We start from the raw sequence: 23,891 nt of genomic DNA, 5'->3' as shown, positions 1-23,891 counted from the left end.
ATTCGAACTGAAGGAGAGCCCCACTTGCTAAGTTTTCTGATAGACTGTCATTTTCAACATGTACTACAGGCTAGCAGGAAGATACTAGAGATACTAAGCATGTATTTTGTTGGCAGATACATATTTAGTCTAAGAAGTGTGAAAAATGTTGTGTGTAATGTACAGCCCAATGTAAAGAGCTTGTTGATGAAAGTGTTGTTTTATGAAATACATGAATGTACATAGTGTTTTAGCAATACTCACTCTTAACTGGCTTATTACTTGCTTTCAACAGATGGTTTTGTGAAACAAATTCTTCCCTAGGATTGATGCCTTCACCGGATTTCAAAAATAGGGACATGACAATACAAACAAGCAGCAAAATAGTAAAATGCATTTAAATTTTGACAATTATAAAAAACAAAAACTAAAAAAAAAAAAAACATTTTCATGTGTATGCTTTCCCTAAACAAATGAAAAAGGAGTGAGTCAAGAAATATTAATTTAAAAATTATATAAAAAAAACTTTTGTTTGAGAGAAGGGATCAAGAAAAAAAAAAAAACTGAACTTTTGGTGTTTGTAACTTTATCAACAATTTTTTTAAAAAAAATCATGCATACTCTTTATCCAGATAAAAAGATAAAATCATTAACTTAGAAAAATGATAATTATTGAACAAAATACTAAAAAACCAACTTTTGAATCTTGAAAATGGAATGAAACATGAGTACCACCTTTAGCCAATGAGTGTTCCGCTCCTTTTTCTCAATGGCAAAACACTATATTTGTCCAAGGGTGAAGAATGGTTTTGCGAAGGCAACGTAAGACATAAAGTTCTATTTTCTCCTCTTTTTTTAGCAAAAGATTGGCTCAGACAAGGAATGGAAGGCAATCGTGTAAAGATAAAAGCAATAATAAAATAAATAAAAAATGTTGTTTTAAGGTTTTTAAGTCAGTTATAATAGGTCTAGAATCATGTGAATCAATGAATTCGAGATTGATATCAGAACCACGAGGTGAATTAGTAGATTCAGCAATGATTTATTTGTTTTCAGATTCACTAGTATCGAATTGATTTGGTCTGGAATTGATACGAATCATATGAATTAGATCATGAATTGTAAGATTCTAACAATTATGGTTTTCAGAATGTACTCAAAATGAAAAGGCTACAGGATAAGATGACATCCCTATTGGAAATCTAGAAGTGTTTACGAGACATTAGAATAGTGTGGATAACTAAGTATTAATTAAAATCACAAAAGATTTAAACATGCTAAATGATAAAGCGGAAACATTTTAGCACATATATATAAGGGCAGAGGAGGCATTTAGAGCCATACAGATTATTATGGCAGGATTAAATTTACAATTGACTCTATGAAACTCTGAATTTAAGGAATTGAACAAACATTAGAAAATTAATTTCGATTAATGGCTGGAAGATCAACCAAAGCTATTTAACTTGCTAAGAAAATTAAGAGATAAGCATAGAGAGAGGAGGAAAAATTACATATGCTTCATATTGACCTAGGAAAAACCTTAGGACTGGATCACTAAAGAGGAAATAAGGTCAGTTTTTTAAGACAAAGGGGATTACACATGCATTATCAAGGACATGTATAAGGGAACAGTAACTAGTCTGAGAACAGTACAGGACATGTTTGTATCAACCATAAAGGTTTAGTATGATCTCTATATTTTGTATTAGTTACAAATGCATTTACAAGACATATTTGAAGTTTTATCCTCTTTTTTTTCCCGACAGAAGAAGACACTTCATTAAATATACAGAGTGGAGGATAAGCATCCACCTATGATAAAAAAAAAAAAAAAAAGCAGGATAAAGAAATAAAAACAAAAAAAATATATAATAACAATGCCATCCGAACCCTGTAAAAATCTGAGAACCAGATCCTTGTGAAATAATCAGATGAAAAGGCTCAAAGTGATGTAAAAAACCCAATTCTATGCCAGAGCAAAGGTAAAGTCAAAGACCACCCAATGAAGGCCCAAGCATTTCTCTCCAATCAAATGCCACAAAAAAAAATAAATAAATAAAAAAATTAGCACAGTTTTCACAATCTTCGAGCATTTTTTTTCTTACCAAATCCTCTGAATGAAGTAAGAGCCCTCCAACAACTCCAAATTCTTACAAAGAAACTAAACAATCAATTCCACAAATCCAAGCTACTATGCCGTATTTTAAAAAAAAATAGATACAATTGGGTGTCAACAGTGTCAAAAGACATCACACAACATCCGAGGAAAAACCTTGTAAGGCTCCCTGCTCCAGAAACATATTGTTGGAGTTAAGGAGTGCGAACCAAATAAATGCCTTGACCATGGAAGGAATCTTAGCTCTCCAAGTACGATTTACAAGAGGAAAAAACAAGGTGGAATGAATCAAGTGATTAAAAGAATATTTTCAGGGAAATTTCTCAAAGCCATCCAGAATCCACACCCTATAATACCACTTGAACGTAGGTCAAAAACCATCAAGCAAGTTAAGCAATAAAGAAAGCTCAACCGCCTCCTGATATTTTTACAAAAACTAAAAGTCCACAGACTTAAGACTCCTAGGATTCTTGTGAGTGGCTCCAGTACTAGTCTTATCCATGAAGAAAAAACCGGAAGGCCAAAATTCCCCAAAAAATTAAGGCTTTAATTTGGCTTCTTGTGCTTAAATATGGTCAAAACAAATAATTTGTTGTAGAGTAGGAGACCTTTGGAGGCACTTTCTCCACATGTATGCTTGTTTCGTTTTAACAGTTCTGAAAAAGCTTCTAATTTGTTTTTGCACTGTAATTTAGCTCAGAAAGAGTGGAATAAGCTTTTTGGTTTATTGAGAAAAAGTTGGGTTTGTACAGATATGGTGGAGAACTTATTGGGTTTAACACTCCCCCGCACGTGCAGCCTAGCAGCACTGGAGAGATAAACACACGATAACTAACACCCATGATAGGGAATAATAATTTTTTAAAATACCACACAATAAACGTGGGCAACAAGACTAGAACCCAGGACCTCCTGGTAACCATCTTTGATACCATGTTAGATTACCATTTGACCTAAAAGTTTAAGTTGTTAGGTTATGGGCCAACAATGTATGTCAAGCTTTAACAATTATAATTTAGTTACTTATGATCAATTAGTCCCATGTATAGAGTTTTGGAAGGCCGTCATATGAAAAAGCAGATTAATTCAAATGCACAAGGATATTATGTGATTGTAGACTAATAGGTGCGAGGAAAATTTTATGCAACAGCTGTACACCTAACCATGTTTTATGGATTAAATAATCAGGCAATTGAAACGAGTATAATTAATATGAGGACATTCAAATAGATGAACCACAAAGTAAAATAAATTTAAAATTTAAAATAATAACATACAAGAGAACCAGTTTTGAGAAGTGCTGTTGAGACCAATAATGCACAAGGAATGCATGTTTGGTTAAATATGAAAAGGACTATTGGGACAAGAAGGCCAAAACCATGAGTAGAGTAAATAATAATAACTATTAATTTAATAAAAGGGATAGCTGAGAATTCAAGTGAATGTAGAAGAAGGATCTCTGCAGCAGGCCAGAATGATGAGGATTAGCCTAGTCCGAATTTTTTCCCAACAGTTGTACACCTAACCATGTTTTATGGATTCAATCATCAGGAAATTACAATGTGTATAATTAAAATGTGGAAATTCAAATGGATGAGCCACAAAGTAAAATAAATAGAAAATATAAAATAATAACATGCAAGAGAATCAGTTTTGAAAAGTACTGTTGACCAATAATGCACAAGGAATGGATGTTAGAATAATACGAAAAGGACTATTAGAACAAGAAGACCAAAACCAAGAGTAGAGTAAATAATAAAATATAATTTAATAAAATGGATAGCAGTGAATTCAAGTGAATGTAGAAGGATCTCTGCAGCAAGGCCAGAATGATGAAGATTAGCCTAGTCCGAATTTTTTTCCAACTTTTCTTGGGTGTAGGTGTGGGTTTATTAAGACAAGATATCAATTAGAAGATTAAAAAAAGTACTATGATTCAAGAAAGATGAAGCAATTTTTCAAAAGGAATAAATAATCAATAAATTTAAGAAATGTGCAAGGATGACTAACAAACAAATCAAGTCACTTCACAAATTCTTTATAAGCAATTTCTCTTTGCTCATACTAGAGGAGCAACTTTTCATATTTAATAATGTTACTCTACCAAACCCTATCAAGGAGCACATGGGTATAATTTCTTGGTACCTGCAATCCATGATGAGTGTACATCATTGAGGTCACACCATCAAATCTGAACCCATCAAACTTATATTCGTCCAACCACCATCTTGCATTTGAAAGGAGGAATCTTAGTACCTGAAAAATCAATAAAAATGAGTTAACCCCTACAACTACGGAAAGAAATGCAAAATTTACTGAAGCAAGCCAATACTTGAAATTTTACAAAGAAAAACGTACTTCCCAATTTCCATAGTTAAAAAGGCGAGAATCCCACATCCAATGAGTTCCCCGCGATCCAGAGTGGAAGTATTGACTATCAGTCCCATCAAACATGTTCAGCCCATCCAACACATTTTTTGATGCATGGCTAGATTTGAAACATTTTCAGTCACAGAGAAGATGTCAGGAGGGACAACATTCTTGAAAAGATATCCAAATAACATCTCAAGTAACAGAACATTTAGAAGTAATTTGACCTTTAATGAAACTAATGCAAAAATACTTAAAAATGGGCGTACAACACTCATTGTAATTCCATGTAGAATCTTTTTTTAGATGAAAGGCGGAATATTGTAATTCTCCATAGAATCCAAAATTCCAAATAGACACTCATTATAAGTGGCTCAATCAGTAAATTGAGGCCTCCCAAGTGGAACTATTCTAGAAAGTCAATATATTGTTGTGTCTTCACTTTAATTTAAATTAAAACTAATAAGACTTGCCATCATCTGTACAAGCCTTGAGTTGACCTACATCATTCAACATACATGCTCGCATGGAAACATTAGCTGATCAATATACATCAAATGATAATAATACAACCTTTCTGTCTTTTAACTCAAAAATTTCTGGAGTCACTCAGATTGGAAATGTTGACTTTCGAAAGAATAAATTTTCCGTAATTTCTGTCAAAATTGCCTAATTAATTCTTGTCTCATTTGGTTGCATTTTTTTTTTAATGGATAGTCAAAATTTAAGTCTTTTCTAGCCTTTTTGCTCTAATAATTCATCCAACTCTTATTCTTATGAATTTTTTTTTTTTTATAGCAAAAGAAGAGATTTCACTAATAAGAGAAGGATTTACAGAGAGAAGAATAAGACATCTCCCACTAAAATTCTAGAAAATTCAGAGGTGGGGGGGGGGGGGTGGAAGGAACCTAAAAAATAATTAAGTACTACGAAATATAAAAGCAAAAAATTCCTCCATTCTTGCTGAACTTCCAAAAAGCTAGCTCCCTTAAAGCATCCAAAGCCAATGCACTAAAAGGCTAGCTCCCTTATTTTTGAAAGTTTGCTCAGATTATTGTGTCTTTTTATCCAATATCACTCACTTATTTCTTCGAATCTCGAAGTGTTCTTACTTATTTATCCTTCTTTTCTGGAATTTTATAAATTTTAGAATGCTTTAGACTTTTCCTTTTACATTTGTAATTTATGGTTTTTCTCTCTCCATGTCATAAAAACCCAAAACCCTTCAATTGATCCTATTGATACAAAGAGGTCCAGAATCCAACAGTAACAATCAGGAAGCAACAAGACAGTGTGAATGTATCTATTGAAAAACACCTATGCGGTATCAGTAGGAAACATGAGGCCATCGTGCACCCTTTTGATTACTGAAACCGGCCTAACGAATGTGTTCTGACAATGAATGATGAAAGAAAAGAACACGTTGACATTGTATAAAAAATTCACCATAACAAATTTTATCATGGATACTATCACAGGTTAACGTGTTTGTAAGGGTATTTTAACGTCATTCACGAATAGAATACGAGACCTAATTTTCCGTAGGCTCTCCAGTTATCATAATTCTTCAACATGGTATCAGAGCAAAAACCTGAAACCTGAGACCTAAAAACCTATAGAGCTATTACCACTATCAAACCCAACCCAAAGTGCCTAGCCCTATGCCTCTTCATCATCTCAGGAGCACTGTCCATACCTCGGCCATCCGGAATCATCCTCAAGAGTCACCAGAAAACAATAGTGCAGCCGGTTTGGTTCAACAACCTCCCATAAGATTTTTGAAAAACCAACAGATAATCCTTCTGAGACATCGTTTTTCCACTCCAGTAATTCCACGGAACCCCAGATTGTCATAATGTGTATGCACCTTGACATCTGGAAGGAGATCTAGGACTACATAGAATACTTATACTCTATACTCTAGTAACCTGACTTGCACTTTCCCCCGAGTACTTTCAACTACAACAGGATAAAAAAGAAGTGTTACCAAGTATTTTGCTAAGATGAAGTGCGTTCACAAGGAACTCAATTTAGTGCAACCCATTATCAAATGTTCATGATGTACAAAAAAGAGGGAGCATATGAAGTTGAGTTTTATTTTTAGCGCATTCGAAACAGGAGTTTGAGTCAGTCCAGTCACAGATTCTCAGCCTTACATAGTTACTTTTCTTTGTGGATGGCTATTTTTGTATGCTTCATGCCTCATTGAGCACTCATTTTTCAGCCCCACCTAGTTCTGGAGCTCCGAACTGTAGTACAGAGACTGCCTTCATTACTCACAGCGTTCCCAGTACTTAGCTTGGCAGTGATAGTTTTTTTTTTTTTTTTTTCCCTGAGGGGGGAGGGGGGGGGGGGGAATTGTTTCAGGAAATTGTGGTGGTAGAGACGGGCGCAGCACACAATTGTACTATTGTAGTCAGAAGATATAGCAGTCATACAATCTCCATGTCAAGCTCCCTCGCCTTGCTAATTTATGAGTTATGAGTCTTATGACCACTGATCCTGCCCATACTTTCTCAACATTAGGAGGGCAGCACACTGTTTCTCTGTCAAAGGAAAAGAATTATAAGTTCCTTCAGCATCAGGCACCTCAGCTAGGCATCTCCTGCCCAAAAAAGATTAACCTTTCTGCTCAATGTCATTCAGTACCTCTTCCTCTAAACCTTGGGTCATAGATTCTGTTGCCACTGACATAGGTATATCAATTCTCATTTATGAACTCCAATATTCTGACATCTTACCATGTTACCCTTCCAAATGGGTATACTCACACAATTAGTGGGATAGGGACCATAAGCCCTACTAATTCCGTTCCTCTATACTTTGTTCTGTATATTCATAAATTTCCTTATAATCTTATGTCCCTTGGTTAACTGACAAAATCATTGGACTGTTCAATCACCTTTTTACCTAATATCTTGTTCTTCAGGATTTGAAGACAATGAGGAAAACTGGTGAAGGACATGAAGCATGGGCCTTTACCCTCTCAATCTTGGCTTGTTGATTCCGCTGCATCCAATCACATGACCAGTTTTCCTGATATGCTTAGCAATGTTCATAAGTACACTGGTTATTCTAATATTCAAGTTGCTAATGGCCATCTTTTACCGATTAAGGGGTTGGTGATATCACACCATCACTTACTAATATTTTTGTAACACCTGGGCTTTCTATGAGTCTTATCTCGGTTGGACAATTAGTGGATGATAATTATAATGTTCAGTTTTCTCGTGATGGTTGTCATGTGCAGGATGCCGGGATCCAGTGTCGGGGAGGACAATAGCAAAGGGGCCTAAAGTTGGGACACTGTTTCCATTATACTTTTCCATTCCTAGTATCATTTCTTTGGCTTGTACTACTGTTTCCAATAATTGTGAAGTATTGCACAAACATTTAGGCCATCCAAACAATGTTGTTTTATCTCATTTGCTGAATTCTGGTTCGTTGGGAAAAATAGATTCTTCTTTCCCTCATGCTTTTTCTTTTGATTGTTCTACGTGTAAAATCGGAAAAAGTAAGATTCTTTCGTTCCCTTCTTCTGGGAGTAGGGCAAAGAATTGCTTTGACCTTGTTCAAAGTGATGTATGGGGCATTACTCCTGTCATTTCTCATGCTCAATATAAATATTTTGTGACATTTATAGATGACCATAGTCAGTATACTTGGGTATATTTTCTGCACTATAAGTCTGAAGTCTTTGCTGTTTTCAAATTGTTTCTAGCATATGTTGAGAATCAATTTACCACTAGCATTAAGACTTTACGATCTGATTATGGTGGAGAATATATGTCTCATGAATTTTTTGGGTTTCTTCATCACAAAGGAATTGTTTCTCACCGCTCATGTCCTTATACACCACAGAATGGCATGGCTGAGCACAAAAATCGACATTTGTTAGATGTTGCTAGGACCTTGTTACTTGCATCTTCTGTTCCTCCTATTTTGGGTTGAAGCTTTAGCTACAGCAGTATATTTGATTAATAGGTTGCCTTCTAAAGTGCTAAATTTCGACTCTCCATACTATCGTCTGCATAAACATCACCCTAGCTTTCTTGACTTACACACTTTTGGCTGTGTCTGTTTTTTGCATCTACCTTCGCATCAACATCACAAACTCTCTACACAATCTGTGAAATGTGCCTTTATGGGATATAACTCATCTCAAAAAGGATTTGTGTGCAATGATGCTTCTTCCAATAAATTTCATATATCTCACAATGTCGTTTTCTTTGAGCATCAATGTTTCTTTCCTAGTTCTCTTTCATCATCTCCTACAGTTTCTGTTCTTCCTCACTTTGATGATTTGATATGCCCTCCTAAACGCTTCAAGCCTGGTTTTGTGTATGAACGCCGTTGGCCAACTCTACTCCTTCCTAAGTCTGATCTTCCACCTGATCCTGATCCCGTTTTGCATCCTCCTCGATGATCTAACCGTGCTTCTCATCCACCAGATAGGGTATGGTTTCACTCATACCTCCTTCACCGCTACCTTATCAACTGTGTTGATTCCTAATTCCTACTCACAAGCTGATAAACATGAGTGTTGGAGAAAGGCTATGCAGGAAGAACTTCAAGCTCTTCAAGAAAATCAAACTTGGGACATGGTCCCTTGTCCTTCTCATATCAAGCTAATTGGGTGTAAGTGGGTGGCTGTGAAACTTCAGCTTGATGGGTCTGTGAACCATTATAAGGCTCGTTTGGTTGCCCTTGGTAACTGCCAGGAGTATGGGGTTGACTATGAGACCTTCGCTCCTGTCGCTAAAATGGCCACTATGCGTACTATTATTGCCATTGCAGCCTCTCAAGGATGGTCCCTTTTCCAGATGGATGTGAAGAACGCATTTCTTCACAGTGATTTACAGGAAGATGTTTACATGACACCTCGTCCTGGCCTCTGCTCATCATCGACCTCGAATGTCTGTAAGATGAAGCACTATCTGTATGGCATGAAACAGGCTCCCCAGGCCTGGTTTGATGAGTTCCGGACTACCTTACTTCGGTTTTCTTTCATCCAAAGCCAGTATGATTCCTCATTGTTTCTTCGTACGACTTCTGTTGGTATCATTCTTCTTCTAGTTTATGTTGAGGGCATTGTCATCACTGGGACTGATTCTGCTCTAATTGATCAGCTCAAGCAGCATCTTAATGATTCCTTCCATATGAAGGATCTTGGTCCTCTTGTTGGAACAGAAGAATAGAAAAACAGAAAAAACAGAGAAGAAAAATACTGAAAAATGCCTCTTTAATTTACTGACTTGATGAAGAAATTACATATATAAAAAGCTACAGTGCTGCACCACTTTTTTGCTGGATTTTTTAGATTCTTTTCTATTTTTTCACTACTTAAAATGACTAGGATAAGGCCACTATTTATAGGGCAGAGTACATGGGGAATAGATGGGAAATTTTAATATTCTAGGAACTTAACAACTCATTAAATAAACCTAGAAACAAGGCAAAGAATATGAGAAGTTCCTAGACTAAATAACTCACTCCTGTGCTATTAATGGATGACAGCTGTATTCCACTTTGAAAAACTGAACAGAACTTTGAATAAGAATCACACTGGCTGCAACTTGCTGATGGAATAATTTTATTGCTGAATGTTCTGCTGACTGTAAGCTGAGTTGTCTGCTGACATTTCAACCAAATAACGAAATTAACTAACTTCAGTAGGTTCACGACTTTCTCACACCTCTCCGGTATTTCCTCAGTTTGGAAGTTCAGTCCAATTCATCTGGGGTTTTCCTGCATCAGCATAAATACACAGAGGACTTAATTTCCTTGTCTGGTTTGCAAGACTCCTCTTCAGTGGATACCCCTTTGGAAGTGAATGTCAAGTATCGACGTGAGGAGGGGGATCTCCTTCCTGATCCCACGGTGTTTCGACAGTTAGTTGGTAGTGTCAATTATCTCACTATTACACGGCCTAGCATCTCCTTTGCTATCCAGCAAGTCAGTCAATTTATGCAATCTCCTCGCCACCTTCATCTTGCAGTGGTCTGCTGAATTATTCGATATCTCCGGGGTTCCTCTCACCATAGCTTGTTCTTCTCTACTGGTACTCCTCTTCGCCTTGTGGCTTTTAGTGATGCTGATTGGGCAAGATGTCCTGATACTCTCCGGTCCGTCACCAGGTGTTGTATGTTTCTTGGCGATTCCCTTATCTCTTGGAAGACTAAGAAACAGGATCGTGTTTCCAAATCTTCGACCAAATCAAACTACCGTGCCATGTCGGCAGCCTGCTCGGAGATTGTGTGGCTCCATGGCTTACTTGTTGAAATAGGTTTTCCTCAGTCTACTCCCACTCCTCTTCATGCTGATAATACGTGTGCTATTCAGATCGCAACAAATCCCGTCTATCACGAGCGTATCAAACATATCGAGGTGGACTGTCATTCTATTCGGGAAGCTGTCAATACTCGGGTTATCTCTCTTCCACATGTCTCAAGAGACCTTCAGATAGCAGATGTCTTCACCAAAGCTATGACACGACTACGTCATCAGTTTCTTGTTGGCAAATTGATGCTTCTTGATCAACCAGCATCAATTTGAGGGGGAATGTTAGTAGGATGACAACAAACTTACCATAAATTGTTCTACATTTATTTAGGAAACAAATCTATCAAACCTACCATAAATTTTGGTATAGTTATTTAGGAAACAGATCTGTAAATATCTTTCCTGAATTAGGGGTCAATGCTTAATGTTAGGAGATGCTGTAATTAGGATGCTTAATGTTAGGAGATGCTACAATTAGGAGATATTGTAATTAAGGGGTATATTGTAATTAGGGAAAGTGACTTCTATATAAGAAAAGGACCACTCGATTGAGGGTCATTCATTCAGTTCTTCTTCTGCTTTTTCTTCTTTTACAGTTCTTCTTCAGTTCTGCTGCCTCCTGCTGGCTGCTTCTTCTTATAATATTAACTTGCATTAAGCCTCTAAGTTAATATTATGTAATGTGTAATTACTTATGTAGTTTAATGCAATTTTATACTTTATAATTAATATATAACATTTTTTACTGAATTTTGCTGCTGTTTTGTAATTTTTTTGGAAATGCAGGGTACAAACTATACATATTTCTGAAATATATTAATATATAACATTTTTAACTGAATTTAGCTGCTGTTTTATTGTACTCTTTTCTTTTGATATTGAAGATGCTTTTGGGCTTTCGGCCTGGCAATTTTATTTCATTTCTATTTTGAAGCTTGAAATCTTGCATGCGTACTTACTTATGTTGAACTATGTTTGTTTCACTTGGAACTTGGTTGTCATAATTACTATTAACAATTTTGGTTTTTTAAATTCTAATATAACTATTGATGTGTTTTTATATCAATTACCCACCAAATATGCATTGTACAATTTTTTAATAAACGTGAGGCGCACGCCTTCACCTTGCACCTCAGCTCCAGGTACCCTCTGCGCCTCAGAGTGCCTTGCGGCTTTGACTACTATGATGTGTAGGGTGGATCAAGTCCTTCTTAAAGAATGCTGAAGCACCCCTTTATGACATATAAGACTACCCAAGGATTGATTCACCACTTATCTTTTGCCCACACCCGCAACAAAATGAGGTTGCTGAAAAGTTCTATATATACCCTCCTATTCCCAAATGAATGTTCCCAAAACATTCTGGAGTCACACAGTTATTACTGCATGCTCCCTTATTAACTGGAAACTAATACATAATCTCATTTCCTAGCTAGTATCTGTTCTCATAGCTTCCTTGCATATTTGATTGTGTCCTTTGTTCATCAATTATGTCCAGGGATTATAGTTGTCAAATTGAGATTTGAATCGTAAATTGAAATCTCAATTTCATGAATTGAGAATCAGGAATTGAATCGAATCGTAAGATTTGGTACAAAATTTGAAAAATCAATTCCAAATGACTTGCATTATGTACAAGAAGTAAAATAGTAAAACACACTGAAATTTCAACAAATATATATCAACCTTGTTGATAATTGGAATGGCGCTTGCCTTTGAAGCAAGTTTTGTAAGCCTAAATCCTACCATGATCTATTTAACTCATACATATATTGATATAGAAGGGAAAACTAGGCATATGAACAAGATATAGCATAATCTGACCATTCCACCTCTATCAAGTATCAAGTTAAACTAGTTTCTATGAAACTATAACACGTGCGATGTGACTCAAAAGTCAAAACCAAAGCACTAAGTGTAAGAGTTCCAGATACACTTAAAAATAATACAAGGACCCATGGAAAATTTTTCAAAACAAATTGAACTTTATGTTTATGGTGTAAGTTTACTTACATATTTAACAATAAAAATTCAAATGTATGCTTACTTTAAAAATAAATAAATAAATAAGGAGAGGAATCAAGAAAAACTCAATGAAAAGTTGAATTTTATGGTTTTTAAGGGAATGGGTCAATAAAAAACAATAAAATTTGAACTTCATGGTGTTTAATAAAAAACATTTATTCATTTTTAATGCATGAGCTTGCTCTAACAACTAACAGAAGTAGAAAAAGTACGCTAAAAACATAAATAAAACAAATTAAAATATAAAACTTAGAAAATTGATCTTAAAATCTAGAGAGTAGAGAGGGCAACGTGCAACCAAAAGCTCACCCACCTAGTCGACTTCAGTTTTCTTCTCAAGACTAGTTTCCTTATCTAACCCAGGCTTTCTTCTAATCTTATCTAATGGCAAAAAAGAAAGGTGCAGAATGAGAGAGCCAACAGACTTCTTTCTTCTCTCTTGGAGGATAGAATTCATGTAAATAGCAAATAGAAGGCCATCACGAAAAAGTTTAAAAATCTTTAAATTGTTTTTTAGAGGAGGTGGATCCGAATCTTACGATTCATACAATTCGATTTGATTCACCAAGTGAATTCGTACAATTTGATTTGATTCACCAATTTAGAGCTTTCTTTGCTTCTCCCGTTGGGTTTGAACCAATTTATGCCTTTCTTGATACAAATCGTAAGATGCAAATTGAGAATCCTACAATTCTAACAACTATGCCAGGGATCAAAAAATTGGACCCTTGTACACTCGAGTGTGTTTTTTAGGGGTATCCTCATTTTGAAAAAGGGTATCAATGTAATCGCCCTACATTGAATCATTTCCTTGTCTCCCCCAGTGTCACTAGCCTCAAAGATCTTGATGATTCAATTCCATTATCCACTCTTCATTCTCCTCAATATGCAGGTATTTTTTTCACTGCCTCCACATCCTCCATCACCTTCATCTCCATTGAGACCTCGCTGTCTAAATCATCCTAACTTGCACGGGTATCCATGACAGCACCACAAAGTAGGGAGACCCCTCCACATTCAAGTGTTCCACCTTAAAATCTAATTCTGTCTTATAATTTACTTGTCACCTGCCTATTACTACTCTATTACTACTCTGTTACCTCTTTATCATCCTGCTCCATTCCCAAACCTGTCTAAAGCTTTGTCTTACTTTGAGCAGAGAACTACAATGGATGAAGGGATGCACTCCTCAAATGCCAATGATACTTGGGAACTTGTGCAAGTTCCTTCTAGTTAGAATGCAGTATGTTGTAGTTGGCTGATTACAGTGAAAGTAAATCCAGATCGCTCTATTGCTTGCTTGAAGACTAGAATAGTGGCCAAAGGTTACATTCATGTGCATGGTTTGGATTTTCAAACATGCTCTCCTGTGGCCACACTCATTCCCATTCATCTGCTTATTTCTTTAGCCAGCTTTTGATCTGCCTTTAGACCAATTGGATGCAGAGAATGCTTTCCTACATGGTGATATAGGGAGCAACCTCCTAGGTTTTTAGCTTAGGGACGAAGTCATGGTTGTATTTCATTTAACAAAGGATCTGTATGGCTTAAATAAGTCTCCCTAAGAAAAGTTTGGTTGATTAACTACAGTGGTAATTGATCTTGATCTTCAGAGTTGTGCGGAAGATCACTCTATGCTCTACCATCTGCTGCAAGTAAGATTCTCATGATTGTTTATGCGGATCATATTGTCATCAGGGCTGATGAACTATAAGGATATACAGCATGTGAAGCAATTTTTACAAGTCGAGGTCTAGACTATGGATCTAGGACCCTGGAAGTACTTCTTGAGAATTGAGGTATCTAGATCTGGTACATGGACCATCTTGTCACAAGAAAAATATGTTCTTGATCATTTAGATGAAACAGGGCTGTTGGAATCCAAGAATATTCTCATGGGCCCGCATGAAAATTAATGCCAAATAGGGGTCCAATTATTAGCTGACCTTGCCAGAGATTTGTTCGAAATTTGAATTATCGCACAGGCGCTCAGCCAGATATATCATTCATGACCAGCTTTCAAGTTAGTTCTTTGACTCTCCTCAAATTAGTCATTGGGATGCTTTCATTCTTATCCTAAGATATCTTAAGGGTGCACCTGGTAGAGGTCTCATGTATCAGGATCTAAGCCCTCAAGTTCAGGGATACACATGCAGATTGGGCTGAAATTGAATCACCCTTTGACAAAAGATCCACCACTGGATAATGTGTTTCTTGGTGACAACTTTGTGTCTTGATGACAACTTTGTGTCTTTAAATCCAGTTTTCCATGGAAGGACAAAATATATTGAAGTTAATTGTCATATTGTTTAAAAGCTCATTACAACCACTCACGTGGAATCCAAACATCAATTGGCTGTTTTGTTAACTAAGTCTTGGGGTTAAGTTCATTTGTAACAAGTTAGGAGGATATGATATATATTCTCCAGCTTAAGGGGAATTGTTACAATTCATGATAATAAGGTATTATTGTTGTTAAAGCTTGGTATACATTGTTGGCCCGCAACCTAATAGCTTCAGCTTTTAGGTAAAGTGGTTATCTAACTTGGTATCAAAGCTGGTTACTAGGAGGTCCTTGGTTCTAGTCCTGTTTCTCACGTTTATTGCTTGGTTTTAAAAAAATAAATAAAAATAAATAATAAAAAAAGAAAAAAAAAATTGTACTCCCAGTAATGGGTGTTATTATCCCATGTTTATCTCTCCACGTGCTATCAGACTGCATGTGTAGATGAGTGTTTAAAGCTTGGTATACATGGTTGGCCCACAACCTAACAACTTAAGCTTCTTGGTGAAGTGGTAATCTAAGAATTGTCATTCATTGTACGTTGAGTTTATTATAAATAGAATAGGAATCTGTTCAATTATTTAGTAGGTTCTCCAATTATCACAAATCTTCTACATGTACCAGGAAAAAAAAAAAAGTTCAACATCAACATGCAATAGCAATTTTGGCAAGCTACGCCGTGATAGTCATGTCAGCCTATCTGAACAAAAAGATAATTTTCAAAATACAGTTAATTATTATGCCATAATTTAGAATAGGTATGTGGATTTTAGGTTTGCAAAGGTGAAGAGCGGCTTTAAGCCAAGTTTCCTTTTTTTTTGGGGGGGGGGGGGGGGGGGGGGGGGTGGGTTGTGGGAACATTTGATAACTTGGCAGGGACTTTAACAAAAAGAGTGATATAGGGATAAAGAGAACTAAAATGAAGGGTATGAGAACTAATAGGTGATGAGGGTTATCTTACAAGTCTAAAGCGTATGTTTTGCTCCTAAACACTAAAAAATCACAAGTGCAAAGAAATTTAGGCAAAAGAAATAAAGGCAGAAAAATAAAAAATGTAAAAATTATGCATTTATGATTTCAGTTCTTAATAATCAAACTAAAGCCATCAAATCCACTAATCAAGCTCTAACATCATTTTTGGAAAAAGGGACCATTTTCATATAATCTTTCCATCTTTCAAGGCGAGAAATAATCATTCAAAGTCGAGAAGAACCATTATAGAAACCAAATAAGACTCAAATTCTCTAGAGCAAGAATTCCTTGACAATGTTTGTGAGCATAGAGTTCATTTCTCGGATTTGGAATGTGTGGACCAATCCAAAATGCAATACAAAATGCTACTGAGCTTTGTTGAGTTCCACTCAAATCCAAATCCAAGGGTTGAAATCCATGCTCCCAAAAAGTGTTAAATCCCCCGGGGTCTGGTTTGCTAGAAAGTGAAGGGATTGTCAAATTACCACTTCACCTAAAAGCTTAAGCTGTTAGGTTGTGGGGCAGCGATGTATATCAAGCCTTAACACTCCCCCGCATGCGCAGCCCAATTGCACATAGAGATAAACAAACAATGAATAACACTCATATTGGGAACATGATATTATTTTCAGAAAACTTACAATACAACCACGCAAAAAGACTAGAATCAAGGACCTCCTAGCAACCATGGCTTTGATACCATGCTAGATTACCACCTACCTAAAAGCTTAAACTGTTAGTTTGTTGGCCAACAATGTATATCAAGCCTTAACAAGGTGATACCAAATAAAGCACTCCTTCTTTGAAACAAGAAAAATAAATAAATAATTACAAATTTCTAAAAATGAGAAAGTTTTCAAACAAAGAAGACTTTTAATTCCACATAGAAATCAATTCAACCTTGTAAAACACCAACTGAAGAGCATCTTCATTGTAAAAAAAAAAAAAACTATTATGTAATAATTTCTAGAGTAGGATGCAGTTTCCAGAAAATGCCTTTATAATTGTCACAAAACGAAGACAGTCAAAACACACAAAAGAAAGTACCAAAAACCATGCAATCCTTTAGTTAGAAAGAATTTCAATGATGGCAGGCAAAATGGTTTTTGAACATCTTGGTTTTTACATGTAGCAAGGGTCTTTGGGTTAGGGAAAACCATTAGATGCAAACGTTTTCCAGTCAACAGCATCAGTTTCCCCTTGGAAAAACATATGGTGGCAAGTAAAGACACATGCTACCATTTCCCAATTTCCTAGAAAGAATATCACTTAATACTTGTAGAAAAAACTAACGAACTACGTCAAAAACTTGAACTTCAAGGCTCTAATTAGTACTTATGCTTGACAATACTCTAAGCAAAAACCATGGTCTTAAATTTCCATGAAATTGTCAAAATTTTTGTCGAAATTTCCCTTTTCCATCATCCTTGAAATCAAAATGGCAATCAATTTCAATCTTATATAATTTCCATCGAAACTTCAACAAGTCAACCGAAATTTACCAAAATCTCGTAATTTTAGCGAACTTTTCAAAATTTAACAATGGAATGAAATTTCCTTGGAATTCAAATGTGAGTTTAGATGCAAAGTGAAATTTCTCAATTAATTTATCTTATTCTTTGTTGAAACAAAAGATTATTACAAAGTCTTTTGAAATTATACAAAAATTTAACTTACAACAATATTTTATTTAATCATTCATGTCTAAATTATCTTTATTTGTATAATAAGAATATTTAATTGATTTATGAATTGCATTTATATTAATGAAATATGTTTAATACATGTCTTATATTATAAATATGTTAAATAAACATATTATATCACAACTATTGCACCTCATACACAACATAGATGTATTTAACTTTTAATATATTAGTCCTACACTTACATTATTATGTCTATTAACCATTTCTGAAGTTTCATAAAATAATTCCATGCTTTACTACTAATTTCCATACTTTTTTTCTTCAAATAGAAATCAAAATTTTTGTTGAAATTGAAATTTCCATAAAAATTTCGTTATTTTAGGAACTTTGAAATTTTAGTCGAAATCAAAATTTAAGACCTTGGCAAGAACACAGTATCGTGATTGACAAGAAGGATTGTTCCATTATATAGAAGATCCAGCAATCAAGGATTTTGCTTTCAAGAATTACATGACTTAGACTTCCAAAAAGAATATAGTAATTCATGGACCAAAAAGGAAATAATGCATATCGGCAATTTAAAAGCACAACTAATCCAGCAATATTTCAGTTTTACCAAAAAAATATATGCAAGAATTTGCATTGCAATATTATGTTATTACCTGTGCACAATGTCCATGAGAACTAGCAGACCTAGTTCATGAGCTCTATCTATCAGAGACTTGAGATCATCAGGAGTTCCAAAACGACTGCTGGGTGCAAAAAAATTTGTGACATGATACCTGAGGCACATAAATGAATTTCATTATGCAAACACACATACCACAAATATAATAAGATAGTTGTGGAAGAATGTTTATGGAAAATAGAAGTGCTACCCAAAGCTAGCATAATATGAATGTTCCTGAATAGCCATTATCTGGACAGCATTATAGCCCAGCCTTTTGATGCGAGGGAGAACATAATCTCTAAAGTTAGCATATGTGTTAATTATTGGCTCCTGCATCTCAAATAACAGATTCATGTAAAAATTAAACATGAAATTGTACAGAAAAGACATGATATGGAAAAAGAATGGATGAAAAGCTACAGAGGTGATATTTTGGCAATTTCTTTGGTTTACCCTGTGTTCAGGGTGATTTGAACCACCTAAAAATAACAGAAATTTGACACAACAGAAAACTACAAATGTTTCATATATCCGTTGAACTCCAAATATTAATCTAAAGATAAAAAATTAATAGTAGGATTATTATGGTCTAGGCGAATTGTTCACAAGAGAGACAGAGTAAGTATCTATTTTTTAAGCAGCGATTATTTTTGCATAGCTGCCTGAGCACGCAAGAGAGAGATGAGGAGATGAACAGGTTTGAGGGAATTGAGTCAATTCCCATGTTGAGGAAAAACCATTGAAGTCCATATATAGAAGGGAATCAGAGGATTTCATTTCATGAGTTATCATATCCGTGTTTTTTTTCTGTGGTGAATGATTGTTTTCTTCTTATTCAAGTATTAGCACTTGGCACACTACTGATCTGTCCCACATACTTTAAGCAATTCCTTCAAATTCTGTAACAATTTTTATAGACCCAAAAGCAAAGGAAAATAAAATTTTGCATCAGGATAAAAAAAGAGTTTGCAATATGAAAAGAATTATAACCACCGTAACAAGCAGTTTTAGGTCAAAAACTAATAGAAAGGAGGGGCATGGATTTTTATTTTATAAATCATGAAATTTCATAGAAGGAGAAAAAATATAAGGAAAGGATTAAGAATAAGATATCCTCCAAAACAAAATTGCGAATAGAAAGAAAAAGAAAATATAAATCACATCAAAATAGCCTGCCAATCACGTTGGAAATCAGAAAACAAATATCATTAAAGCAATCAGCAGGAAAAAGCCCAAAGAGACAACAAAAACCAGATACTATCCCCAACCAATGATAACAAAAACCACAAACCCAAACCTGCTAGCGCCCTTATTCCTTCTAAATCCTATCAAAGAGGTTAAAAACCTTCCACCTGGACAACCCAACTCTTTCCAAACCCCAAGAAACAGCACAAAGCAAAAAAAAAAAAGTAAGAACCCAAGAACCTCTTACAGCAAAGAGCACGCAGCGATAAAGCATTGTATGGTCTCCTAGCTGCAACTTTGCTGGTGTTTTTCTATTAAGAATTATCAACCAAAGAAATGCCCTAATTCTCAAGGGAGCGTTTTCCTTCCAATATACTATGATGAAGGAAAAATTTCCCAAGAACAAATCAAATGACAAATATATGTGTGTGTGTGTGTGTGTGTGTGTGTGTATATATATATATGTGTATATTAACAAGAAACTTCCCAAAAACATCCAAAACCCACACCCTAACATCCCTCCCATTAGAAGGGAGACAAGCCTCCAACAAAGAAAGCAAAGACCAAAATTCTTCTCTTCCTATTATTAAAGTTTCCTATTCCAAAAAAAATGGAGATCCCAAGAGAATTCATACAATTACATTAAAATACAAAATAAAAATGTTATGGAGCATGGAAAGACAAAAGAGATGAGGAAAACAAACAGAAAAATGTAGCTTCACCCACCCAAACATCCTCCCAAAAGCAAATACAAGAACCATCCCCCATTGTATACCTACATGGAAATTCATTTTTTTTTTTAATCAGCAAAGGGACAATTTATCAATTAAGGGAAAAAGCATCAAGGGGATGCCACTCAAATACCACAGAGAAGAAGAAAACAAATCAACGGTCTTTTGGCTACACAATATGCCTACATGGGAAATTAATATCCTTGGAATTCACCGTAATTCATGAGAGGTAAAATTCCACAAGTTATGAACTCCAAACGGTGAAAACTCCAAAGAGATAAAAGCATATGCTCATGAAATCAAATAAAAGAAAATTTTTTTATGAAAATAAAATAACTCTACTCAGATACTGAAGAAAGTGAAATTTTTAAAAAAGGGGGTGGTTAAAAAAGGAAAAAACATATAATTAAAAAAATGAATCGGCCAAAAAATCCTTCCACAGCTGTCTTAAGTGGTACATTAACCCTCTTTAAATACATGCACAGACTGCAATATATTACTGCAGCAGTATAATTATATACGGGAAAATAGTACTATAAAATGACAATGCTAAAGACCGACCAAATCAGCAGCCAACAGTTGTAGAATTATTTTAGGAAATAGTACATAAGCTTATTTAAGATTCAAAAATTTCTTTCATTGTAATACAAGCAATGTCAGCCAATGAAAGAGAGAATTTTGATTTGAGCAATACCCAAGGATATTATGGACTCTCTCCTATGTCAAAACTTACAGACTGCAATATATTACTGCAGCAGTATAATTTTATATGGGAAAATAGTACTATAAAATGACAATGCTAAAGTTAAGACCAAATCAGCAGCCAACCGTTGTAGAATTATTTTAGGAAATAGTACATACGCTTGTTTAAGATTCAAAAATTTATTTCATTGTAATACAAGCAATGTCAGCCAATGAAAGAGAGAATTTTGATTTGAGCAGTACCCAAGGATATTATGGACTCTATCCTATGTCAAAACTTATATCTATATCTAATATTGAGCAAGTGAAACAATTAGTAATGTTTTTAGAAATAAAAAAATGATCTCCTAGTAGTGATTATAACAGTAAAGGCAAAATAAAAATATTTTTCTGCATGTGTTCAACTGTTCAAGCAGATGCAAGTGTACCCCGTTCTGTGTCCAATTCTGATATAGCAGATGCAAGTGTCCCCTGTTCTGTGTCCAAATCAATATCAGAACTAACCATGGTCTTAAATTCCACGAAATTGTCGAAATTTCCATCAAAATTTCCAGTTTCTGTCACCCTCAAAATCAAAATGGCAGTCGATTTCCGTCTTGCATAATTTCCATCGAAATCTCAACAAATCATCCGAAATTTATCGAACTCTTGATATTTTAGCAAAACTCGTCAAAATTTTAACTATACAATAAAATTTTCTGGGAATTCAAGTGAGAAGTGAAGCAAAATTTCTCTTTTAATTTATTTTGTTTATTTTCATCGAAACAAAAGAATATTACAAGTGCTTTTGAAATTACATGAAAAAATAAATTTACAGAAACATTTTATTTAACCATTCATGTCTAAATTATCATTATTTGTATAATAAAAAATATTTAAATGAATTACGAATTTCATTTGTATTAACTGAATATGTTTAATGTACATTATTTTACAAATATGTTTGTTACACATACTATATTACAACTTTTCCACCTCATACACAACATGACGTATTTAACTTGTAATATATTTGTCCAAAAACTTACATTATTATGTCTATTAACTATCTCTAAAGTTTCAAAAAGAATTCCATGCTTTACTACTGATTTCCGTCATTTTTTCAAATCAAAATGGAAATTGACATTGAAATCGAAATTTCCGTAGAAATTTCCGTACTTTTGGAGCCTCAAAATTTTAGTCAAAAATTTAAGACCTTGGAACTAACACACAGGTGAACACTGAACAGAAGGTTGTTGAAACAAGTGTCGAGCAACAGAACATCCATTGTCAGCAAGAAACATGTGTTACATAATTTGTTGCTTAAAAAAGATAATGGAACGTATGCTCCAGCATGCATTGAACAGTATTGAATCTTGAATATAGAAAAACAAGAACAGAAGCATTACGTACTGATTTATAACATGAGAGAGAGAGAGAGAGAGAGAGAGAGAGAGAGAGGGATTCACACCGTACTACTCATCCCAACATGTGACTCATAGATCCTAATAGATTTTGGTTTCTTTGGCTGAGGATGTTGAAATACATACTTCTCCTACAAGTAAATGAACGAGAGCATCATTAGCCAAACTCAATCCGAACAGGTCAAGACAGCTAACTCAAAATAGTTGCCTGTTTTAAAAAACTTAACAGAATTAATGCAACAATTCAGACCTTTTGTAACAATCACAACTGTACATTGTTCGTCAATGAGCAATTTAAATGGTTAATGAGTATGCTAGCAATGAAAATTTAAAATCATTATTATCTTACTACATTTCAGAATTCTTACACCACTACTCATAGATAGATCTTCTCAAAAAATGTTGCCAGCTTTATGCTATTGAATTCTATACATTCACATCAGCATTTCAGAAAAACAATGTGAAGAAAAGAACAGCAGAAACAAACCCCTGTTGGTGGATCGTAGTATACGCCATTGTATGGAATTTCATCAGGCGCTTGTACAGAGTACTTGATCCAAGCAGGAATGGAATCTTTAATTCCAGATTCAGTATCCATGTGGATCTACATTTACATGATTAAAATAATAGATAATCAGCAGCAGAGCAGCAGAAAATCAAGATGTCATGGATTAAGAATGCATTGAAATTAAAGTATGTGACACGTTAACGACTAAAAAGAAAATTCAACTATTCTCAAACAGCGAACAACTCTCACAAATATGCTAGAAAACCATATAGACCAAGATTTAGAAAACCACAGTAACTCTTGTAAATAAAAGATGGAACATAAATAAACCTGATTATTCTTAATCAAAGGATGGAAGGACATATAAACTTTCTCAACTAGCAGATGGAACCAAATTAATTACACAATGGTTGTGCTTGTATCAGAGGGCCTCACCTAACTAATGAATACCAGCTGGTCTGAGATTTTAAGATGCTTGAATCTTCTAATTCAGGAATTTTTTTTCATAATGACTCAATACTTGTTTTATAAAATTGCCTGGTCATAAATGTCCTCCTGCTGAAAGCCACTTGACATCGAAAAAGCTTACGCATTAATTTTGTCAAGCGGGCAGCATTTTTCACACAGGAATTTGGAAAACAATTCATCCAATCAATCCCTTAAATAGCCAAATTGTTAATTTCCATGTTCTATTGCATTATTGGTGGCTACATTTGTTAAGGTTTACTTAATTGCTGGAAACTGCTGTCAAGGGAGCATTGGGACAAGACGGATTAAAGGTATAATGGGGTTTGAGACTTCTCAAAATATTTTCTTCATCTAACACAGGATGCAAAATCATATTGACAGCCCATACCCCAATCATTGCCACCATAAACCCAAACCACCCCCCCCCCCCCCCACCAAAAAAAAAAAACCCTCAAATAATAAAAATAGTAATTCAACATCACCCCATGCAACAACCACAACAGTACCAATGCTGCCACCACTGAAGCACAGCACCATTCCTGGA

The 23,891-nt window shown here is 35.0% G+C and overlaps 1 protein-coding gene across 2 annotated transcripts in view; it reads right to left on the bottom strand.

The window, feature by feature from the left end:
• Positions 1–23,891, bottom strand: part of LOC131154022 (1,4-alpha-glucan-branching enzyme 1, chloroplastic/amyloplastic-like) — an 86,009-nt gene that overhangs the window by 21,903 nt on the left and 40,215 nt on the right. For both annotated transcript variants that reach the window (XM_058106481.1, XM_058106484.1), the window contains exons 8-13: positions 22,859–22,975; positions 22,419–22,502; positions 18,559–18,680; positions 18,343–18,462; positions 4,457–4,586; positions 4,244–4,354 (exon numbers count right to left, since the gene is read on the bottom strand). In XM_058106481.1, the coding sequence (XP_057962464.1) occupies positions 4,244–4,354; positions 4,457–4,586; positions 18,343–18,462; positions 18,559–18,680; positions 22,419–22,502; positions 22,859–22,975 (684 nt within the window). The remainder of the gene's footprint in view (positions 1–4,243; positions 4,355–4,456; positions 4,587–18,342; positions 18,463–18,558; positions 18,681–22,418; positions 22,503–22,858; positions 22,976–23,891) is intronic.

This window comes from Malania oleifera, chromosome 1, assembly GCF_029873635.1.
Source record: "Malania oleifera isolate guangnan ecotype guangnan chromosome 1, ASM2987363v1, whole genome shotgun sequence".
Lineage (NCBI taxonomy): Eukaryota > Viridiplantae > Streptophyta > Magnoliopsida > Santalales > Ximeniaceae > Malania > Malania oleifera.
This window is presented reverse-complemented; position numbering and strand designations above follow the sequence as displayed.